Raw genomic sequence first — 9,307 nt, 5'->3', positions numbered from 1 at the left:
ACACACACACAGACACACACACACACACACACACACACACACACACACACACACACACACACACACACCAATTATATGTGATTAATATACGTTTAGACTTCATGAAGTCAGATTACACATTAAATGTCCCATAGAACAGAAACATCACAAATGAGATCTCTAATAATGTCATTGATTTTCTTAGATGGCAATGAGAATAAATATATTGCAAATGTCTCCTGTGTCTCAGATGTTTCTCCTGAGAAAAAAAAGCCAAGTACATGGTTAATTTAGTTCACTACAACTTAAACCATAAAAAAATGTTACTTGAAAAAAAATAAACGTTAACTGAAATAAAATCTAAATAAAATAAAATAAACACTTTTTTTCAGTTAGTTGCCAAATCAACATTTCTCATTTTCTTTTAACTTGATGTACTAAAATAATTAAAATGGAATGAAAAATTAATTACAACTAATAAAAATTACAAAAACACTTAACAAAATGACAAACAATTGAACTAAAATTAAAATGAAAGGGGAAAATACAAAAATTAAATAAAATTCCAAATATTAAAATTTATAAAATATAATATTATATATATAAAACTCCTCTAGATTTTCAGAGATCCTAAATGTCTCAAACTGTGCTCAAATTTCTCATCAAATGATCTGAGCTGCTTTCCACATTCATTGTACAGCTCTAAACTTATACATGACAACTAGTGACCCATTTGTGTGTTTTTATTTCCCCAAAGGAATTTTAGGACAAACATCCGAGACAAAACCGATGCGTGAATGAAATCTACTGTAAATGAGCTGCGAAAGAGCAAAATCTGAGAAATACAAGTACAGAAATAATAACACAAGTCACAAGCCATTGTTCAAACACACACATAAATCACTGGTGATTTGTTAAACACATATTTTACACATCTGATTTAGTTGTAAAACATAGCTGCTTTACAGAATGGAAACGTCTGAGTTTGAGTTTGTTTCTATGATGGAGATGTACGCCAGCAGGGACCCACAGCCTTTCTGCTCTTATTTTCCTCTGTTTTTCTTTCCGTCTTTATCAGACGCTGCTACGCTGAGAAACAGGAACCGCTGGCTTTAACATGCACCTGTGTTATCAGAGCATTTCTCAGTGAGATCTCACTGTTCCCACAACAGAGACGCAGTTTCCATGACTGCTCAAACCAACACACCGCTTTAATAACATCAACAGCCGTTAATAACATCACCCCATTCATCAAAAGTCATAAGTGCACTTCATTTTCCAGCAGTAAATATAACTTACACAAAGATGCATTAATAACAGTCATAAACGCTTCCATATGTGACCCTCTCAACTATAGCTTCACTTCACTTGCTTCATATTCAAGGAAATAAAGTCACGATAAATCCACTCAGGGATAATAATTGGCTAGCATTAAAGATGATGATGATGAACACACTGTATTAGATTGTGAGTTTCCAGATCAGTCACTTATAAGGTTTCATGACAGTTCAGATGTTGCCTTAGAAGGCAGCTGACTATGTAGGCAGCAGACAGCAAACTAGGTACTTTTGGCAACATATTTTAGCATTTTAATATGATTATTTTAATTCTTTTGAATATTAAAATATAATAGTATTTATTTAAACAAAAATAATATTTTTGGCAACACATTTTACTATTTTAATATGATTATTTTAATAACTGGGTGTTAAAATAAAATAAAAGTATTTATTTAAATAAAAATATTTTTGGCGACATATTTTACTATTTAAATACAACTGTTTTAATACTTTTTTTAATATTAAAATAAAATAATAGTATTTATTTAAAAGAAAGATATTGCCAAAAAATAAAAAAAAATATTGCCAACACATTTGACTATTTTTATGTCATTATTTTAATATCTTTGAGTATAAAAATAAATTTATACTATTTATTTAAATAAAAGAAAAATAATTTTTGGCAACATATTTTACTATTTTAACACAATTATTTTAATAGTTTTGATTATTAAAATAACAGTATTTATTTAAACAAAAGAAAAATCATTTTTGGCAACATTTTGACCATTTTAATATGAATAATAGGATTGATTTCAACAACAATAATCATATTTTTGGCAACATATTTTACCATTTTTATTTTATTATTTTAATACCTTTGAGTATTAAAAGAATGTAATAGTATTTATTTAAGTAAAAATATTATTTTTTGGCAACATATTTTGCTTTAAATTTTTTTTTAATCCAATATAACACCATACCAGCATAAGATTTCTGAAGGATCATGTGACCCTGAAGACTGGAGTAATGACGCTGAAAATTCATGTTTGATCACAGCAATAAATTACAGTTTACAATACATTAAAATAGAATACACTTATTTTGAATTGTAATAATTTTTCACAATTTTACTGCATTTTTGATCAAATAAATGCAGCTTTGGTAAGCAGATGGAACTTCTTTTAGAAACATCAAAAAATCTTACAGACCGTTTGACGTTTGAACGCTAGTGTATATTTTGCTGTTGAATGTGCCGCTAACAGTCTGTCAACATTCACCAATCATGGCTGAGAGTATTTGCATATCCTAGTGCTCTGATTCACTATTATTCACTATTATCAGTGAGGTGTATCACTGGATCACATCATCACCCATCTGCAGCATTACAGCAGTATTTACCTGTTCACAGGAAGCCTGCGGTTTAAACATCATAAATCATCTGAGTTATGAATGAAGCCGCAGCGCTTTAATGAGTCTGTGAAACACCGAACTGCACAGATGCCAAAACTTCACGTTCACCATCAGCCACTAGAGGATGCTGTGAGCTCGAGAGCATTAAAACCCCTCAGGCTTCAACAGGTGAGTGTGAACAGTAAACGCTTCGACACACACCTCACACACACATCCTGACAGCAAACACACTCGTGCTTTATCACAGGAAAGACACAGACGCTAGACACAGCTGCTATATATATGTGATAAATAGGGATGGGAATCATAAGGAGACTCCACTTTACAATTCTGGTTCCTTAACAATTATTTCAATAATTTTGATCATTAAAACAAAAAAATAGCATTTATTTAAAAAAGAAAAAAAAAGTATTTTTGACAACATATTTTACTATTGTAGTCAGATTTTTTAAATACCTGAATATAAAATAAAACAATGCAATTTATTTAAACAAAAATAATAGCATATTTGGCAACATACTATATTTTAATATGATTATTTTAATACTTTTGAGTATTAAAAGAAAATAGTATTCAATAAATAGTTTTTTAATAGTATTTTTGGCAACACATTTTACTATTTTAATATCATTATTTTAATATTTGTCAGTATTAAAAGAAAACAACAATACTTATTTAAACAAAAATAATATTATTTTTGGCAACATAGTTGAATAAAATTATTTTAATTCTTTTTATCATTAAAAGAAAATTACACTATTTAAACAAAAATAATGGTATTTTTGGCAACGTACTTTACTATTTTATTATGATTATTTTAATACCTTTGAGCACTCAAATAAAATAACAGTATTTATTTAAACAAAAATAATAACATTTTTAGCAAAACACTGTATTTTAATATGATTGTTTCAATACTTTTGAGTTTTAAAATAAAATAATATTTATTTAAACAAAAATAACAGTATTTTTGGCAACATACTGTTCTATTTTAATGACATTAGTTTGATACTTTTGAGTTTTAATAAAGATAGTAGCATCACAATTGTTAGAATGAGACTTACAGTCGCTCCTGCTGCTCCTCTCTTCCCTGGAGCTCCAGCTTTACCCTACAAACAAACACAAACACAAACACAAACACACGTCAAAGAGTTCAACTGAAGCTCACTCACCTCCTCTGAACCACAATGAGCTCAAACCTGTCTGTGGTTTAAATCTACATGATGTGTGGTTTGAGATGAAGCTCTATAGATCCACAGTGCAGTGAATCAGACCAGATTTTTGGATCCAACCTCAGGTGTTTTAACAACTAATGAATGATGGAGCTCATGAGAATATATATATATATATATATATATATGTTAGTATTAGTAATTTTAGTTCAACTTATTTAAGTTTTTAATAATTTTGCTATATGCTTTGTCATTTTTATTGTATTTTTTTAAAAACATTTCTATTTAATGTCTTTTTTTATTTAGTTTTAGTAATTGTAGTATTTCAAATTAGTTACTTATTTGATTTCAGTTAGATGCCAAGGCAACATTTCTCTTTATTTAAAAGTTTTTCCATCACATATTTAGATTTTCTTTCAGCTTAATTTCAGTTACCAAAAAAGATTTTTATTAGCTTTATTTTTGGTTAATAATAACAACAGTATGTCCTCATGTGTCTATGTGTTTCACTGTCCAATCTGCAGAAACACACGTTTATCTAGCTCATCTAACTGAGGACATATCAAATGCGACGATTGTTTTTATATAAAGATGACTTCTGATTTGTACAAACCCTAGAAATGCGCATTATTTTAAGTGTGAATAGTTTTTCCATATGAAGATGTCCCAAGTGAAGATTTTGTCAAACTTCTGGGGACAATTTTAACTAAATGTTAAAATTAGATTTTCAAGTGTTCAGAGTTGCTTACGATGAATCCCGGAGGTCCATTGTTCCCTGGCGATCCCTTTTCACCCTGCAAAACAACAGCAGTTGAGCTGTCAAGCATGTGTGATGTGTGTCTGCAGTAGCTCTGTAATGCAAATCGCAATGCAATTGTTTTGGGTGTTTTAGTGGTGTGAAAGGCACCATGAAAGTGCAGTTTTCTATCATGTGTGATCTGTTTCCTCTTGAAACAGGAAGTTGGTGTACGACACAGGGATATTAATGATCACAATGTTTTCCCAGAACAACAGAGTTTAACTTTTACATGCCTATATGATTGTCTATGTTTGTATATGTTTTTGGTCTGTAGCGATGCTGGTACCTTTATGCCCTCAGGGCCCGGCTCTCCTGGAGGACCGTCAGGTCCCCTCGGGCCCTAAAAGACAAAAACACAACAGGTGAACGGGGGAAAAAATGAACTAATAGATATCACCATACTTACCAGTTGATTGATTACATTAAGAATTGGAGGAAAATATTGTGTATTAGAAGTTTTCTAAAGTGTTATGTTTAAATGTGCAAATGATGCATGATCAAATTGAATATGCACTAACTTTCATAAAATTCCAGAAGATAAATCTGATTCAAAATTCTTGTTTGATTTTGTTGACATATTAGAGTTAAAAGATTTTATAGAGGGGATTTTGGATATCACTTTTTATCACTTCATAAATCAGAAAATACAGTCAACAGCCAGAAAAAATACATTTTCACCATGTTTTTTGGAATAAACTGTTGTATAAAACCATGTGAGTGATATATGAACAAACCCCTCAGTAAAAACCTTCAGAATATAGAGAGGAATAAAACTGCTAAGTTTGGTGTTTGTAAGTGCTGCTGAAGTGGAGAAAAAACTTTTAAAGATATGGATTGTAATTGAAATTTACAAATGCAAATGGTTAACGTGCAATAAAATAAACCTGAAAGTGTATTTTGGATGTTTTCGTTCCACTAGTCTGAAACAACATGTTATGAAAAGCCAAATAGCTCAAAATCTATTAGATTTATTACATCAAGTTCATCCTCATAAACAGTCCAGCTGGGTGAGACGCCACATGCCAGACCAAACACACCGAGAATCAAGGACAAGCCAAACTAAACCAAAACAGAGAGGATCTGTTACACAAACTAGTGTGCTGCCTCGCTGTCTGTTGTCTTCTGTCTACATAGGCACACTAATCGAGATGCAACCTCATCAGTGACCACTGTGGAACACACTATATAGACCACTGAAGCTCACAAGAGATGCAACTCACTATGGATTGTAATAGTTTGGTGTTAGGATGTTACTAATATGTGATATGTATTAGCATTAGTTAGCATTGTAATTGTGAACTAAAACTATTAAAAATAATTTTCATTAATTGACAAAGTAAAATATATTGACAAAATAAAATATAAAATATGAATTATAAAATAAAATATAAAATATATTAGAAAATGTATTAAGTGTATTATATTAAACATATCATCAAAATGTACAGTAACGTAAACTTAGAGAATGTTGCATTGGCAACTAATTTTTGAAAATATAAATGATAAAATATAATATAAAATATATTAGAGAACTTTAGAAAGCATATTATTAAACTTGTAACATCAAAACTTACAGTAACTTTTAACTTAAAACTTTTACAAAAATATTGTATTGGCAACTAACTGAAATAAGTTGAAGAAACAATATTACTAAAATTATAAAATAAAGCTAAATAGAAATATTTAAAGAAAACTAATAAAAATTATAAAAGCGCAAAGGAACATTACTAAAACTTTAACTAAAATGACTGAAAACTATCTTAAGTTGAAGAACTAAAATGACTAAAATTAAAATAAAAATAATTTAAAGCTAAAATATCATAGAAAAACTAATACAAATGGCAGAAGCGCATAACTAAAACTACTAAAACAAAAATGAAAATAAATTAAAGCTAGATAGAAATATTTATAAAAAATAATAAAAATGATAAAAAGCACATAACAAATTACTAAAACTTAAACTAAAATTACTAAAATTAAAACAAAATGAAAATAAATGAAAGCTAATTATGAACATTAATAACAAAAACTAATAAACATGATGGAAGCACATAACAAAACTACAAAAGATTAATCTAAAATTAAAATGAAAACTAAAAATATACAAATAAGAGCCAATTCAAAATATTAATAAATCCTACAATAGTATATAAATAGTAGTAAGAAACACAAATATTACATATCATTAAACAATTCAATTTAATCAATTTATTTTCAGTACTGAATTAATTAAAGGGAAAAAAATGTCTCTCATTTTGTCCATAATCTTGGACTGAGCTTGTTGCAGTGCATTTTCAGATTGCCATGCAATGCTGCTTTAGAATGTAACCAAAATAAGGGATCTTAAAAGGCACTATAATGTATTGAACAGCCGCTGCATTTGCATTTCCTAGGTTTTGGAGCAGAAGCACAGAGCCAAAGAGTCTCGTCTGTTGACTTTGGGCTCATGAACGGAGACTCTCAGGATGTGTAAGCGATCTATCTGTCATGTTTTTCACAAGGGGGTTTTAAGTCGCCCATTCTTACCATCATTAAAATTAGATCTGCACTGTTTTATATAAACAGAACGGAGGGGAACGTTCTCTTAATTGCAGAGTTTGGCGTGAACCTCAAACCTCTTTTCATCAGCTTCTGTGGCCTCTGACTGACTTCAATCTGTGTCATTAGGACTCACGTCAAACATGCTCTTTCTCTTCCCATTTATTATGTTAGTTAAGGTTCCTGCAAGTAATGGAGTTTACCTTAAACATTTACCCTCACATTGACCTGTTATTAATTAAACTGGCTGTTTTTTTTGGCTGTACTTTTAAGACAGTTACCCTCTTTGTTACATACATTAGACATTTTAAACGTTCAAAAAAATTACTGTTTTTCTGCCCGTTTTAATCAGAAGAAAAAGTAATTCAGAATATAAATAATATAAATAAAAATATAAAAATGAATATAAACATAAATATTAATGCAATTTCCCAACGAAGACTAGAAGCTAAAAAAAAAGTCTAAATAATCCAGAAATCATTGCACATATTAAACGGGAAATAAAATAAAATATTTTAAAAAATTCTAATTTTCATTTAGTTTAAGTACCAGCTTTCTGGTGCTTACGTCACCTCACTCGTGACGTCTCGCTGCTCCATTGGACTGATTTGACACGTGCTTCAGAACGCGGTCATGCAAGGACGTTCCCAAATCGAATCTCGACGCAGCTCGAGTTCCTGAAGGGGAACTAAATTAACTAAAACTAAACACTAAAACTTAACAAAAACTAAATACACTGAAAAAACATTTGTAGTAACCCCAAGTAACACATTGAATTAAACATGAAACATTAAATTATTTTTTTACAGACATATATATATAAAAAAAGCTAAAAACACAATAAAAAAAATGACTAAAATTAAAATGCAGAAATGCAGAGTATAGTAGTGCAAAAATGATAATAAAATTAATTATAAATATATTTATATTTTTAAATGGATTCAGATGAATTGGCCACTCAATTAAGTGTGTAATAATGACTATTAGTGGTGATTGGTGATTGGTGATGGTCAGGCGTATACATACGTCATATTCTGTTTGACCACTAGAGGTCCCTGTGGTTTATCTATAAACATGATTCACTCGGTCAGCAAAACACTAAAAACAGAGAGAGAGCTCAATGCATTACACTTAAGCATTTTTAGGATCATTAATGCATTGTGACATTATATTCAATAATAAATTGTCATAAAAATACAGCCATAAAGCAACAAAATATTAATGGTCTTAAAAAAAATATTTAATTTTCTCGATATTATAAAAAAATTAATTATATAAAATTATGATTTCTTCTGTGTCTTATAAATCTGAGTTGAAATACCTGGTTATTTCTTGGTAACAATCACCCAAATCTGCTGTCAATCAAAGGTTTCCACCAATCAAATCTCTCTACTCCAGTTCAGATTTAGTTCTAGCTGCATCGACATCATTAGCTACACAAGAAAAGCATGCATTTCTTTCACTTTTCATCGTACCCTTCGCCCTTTCGGCCCGGGAAGGCCTGCTGCTCCTCTCAGCCCTTGTGGACCCTTGAGAATAAGAGACGGACAGAAAGAGACAAAGTAAAATTTCAACTTTCAAGTGGAAAGATACTCTGAACCTCAATCTTTCACCCCAAAATTTGCATCTAAAAACCGCAGAGGATCATGGGTAAACTTACTGGTGGACCTAGTGGGCCGAAATCCCCAGGACCTCCTGGAAGACCCAGATACCCCTTAAACAGACAAAGAGGCACACGGTTAACTCAATAAACCTACTAACCAGTGACCACTAACTAACTAGTGAACAGATTCGGATTGGACTAACTCAGTTTTCTAAATGATTTATACAGAAATCTGTTCTACTCTTGTTGACAAATGATTTACGCACGTTTTTAAAGGTGGCTTATCATGAAAATCTGATTTTCCAGGTTTTAAGAGCTATAATCAGGTCCCTGGTGCATCTACCAACCAAGGAAACATGTAAAAGATTAACCCAGTAACTTTGGTAAGCCTTTTTCTGCAAGCATCTGAGAAAACGAGCGCGTCTGATTTCGCTCCCTTGGTGACGTGGCAAAGGGATCTCATTATAATATTACCGCACCTTAATCTGTAAGTTTCCACCCACGGCACCTGTGTTTTCACAAG

The 9,307-nt window shown here is 30.8% G+C and overlaps 1 protein-coding gene across 1 annotated transcript in view; it reads right to left on the bottom strand.

The window, feature by feature from the left end:
- Positions 1-9,307, bottom strand: part of LOC107660294 (collagen alpha-1(XXIV) chain-like) — a 122,610-nt gene that overhangs the window by 35,246 nt on the left and 78,057 nt on the right. The window contains exons 26-31 of the mRNA XM_016449575.1: positions 8,842-8,895; positions 8,657-8,710; positions 5,619-5,702; positions 4,930-4,983; positions 4,594-4,638; positions 3,737-3,781 (exon numbers count right to left, since the gene is read on the bottom strand). Of these exons, the coding sequence (XP_016305061.1) occupies positions 3,737-3,781; positions 4,594-4,638; positions 4,930-4,983; positions 5,619-5,702; positions 8,657-8,710; positions 8,842-8,895 (336 nt within the window). The remainder of the gene's footprint in view (positions 1-3,736; positions 3,782-4,593; positions 4,639-4,929; positions 4,984-5,618; positions 5,703-8,656; positions 8,711-8,841; positions 8,896-9,307) is intronic.

This window comes from Sinocyclocheilus anshuiensis, unplaced genomic scaffold, assembly GCF_001515605.1.
Source record: "Sinocyclocheilus anshuiensis isolate Anshui unplaced genomic scaffold, SAMN03320099.WGS_v1.1 scaffold1457, whole genome shotgun sequence".
NCBI classification, from domain to species: domain Eukaryota; kingdom Metazoa; phylum Chordata; class Actinopteri; order Cypriniformes; family Cyprinidae; genus Sinocyclocheilus; species Sinocyclocheilus anshuiensis.
Note: the sequence above shows the minus strand (reverse complement) of the source record. Positions and strands in the feature narration are given on the sequence as shown.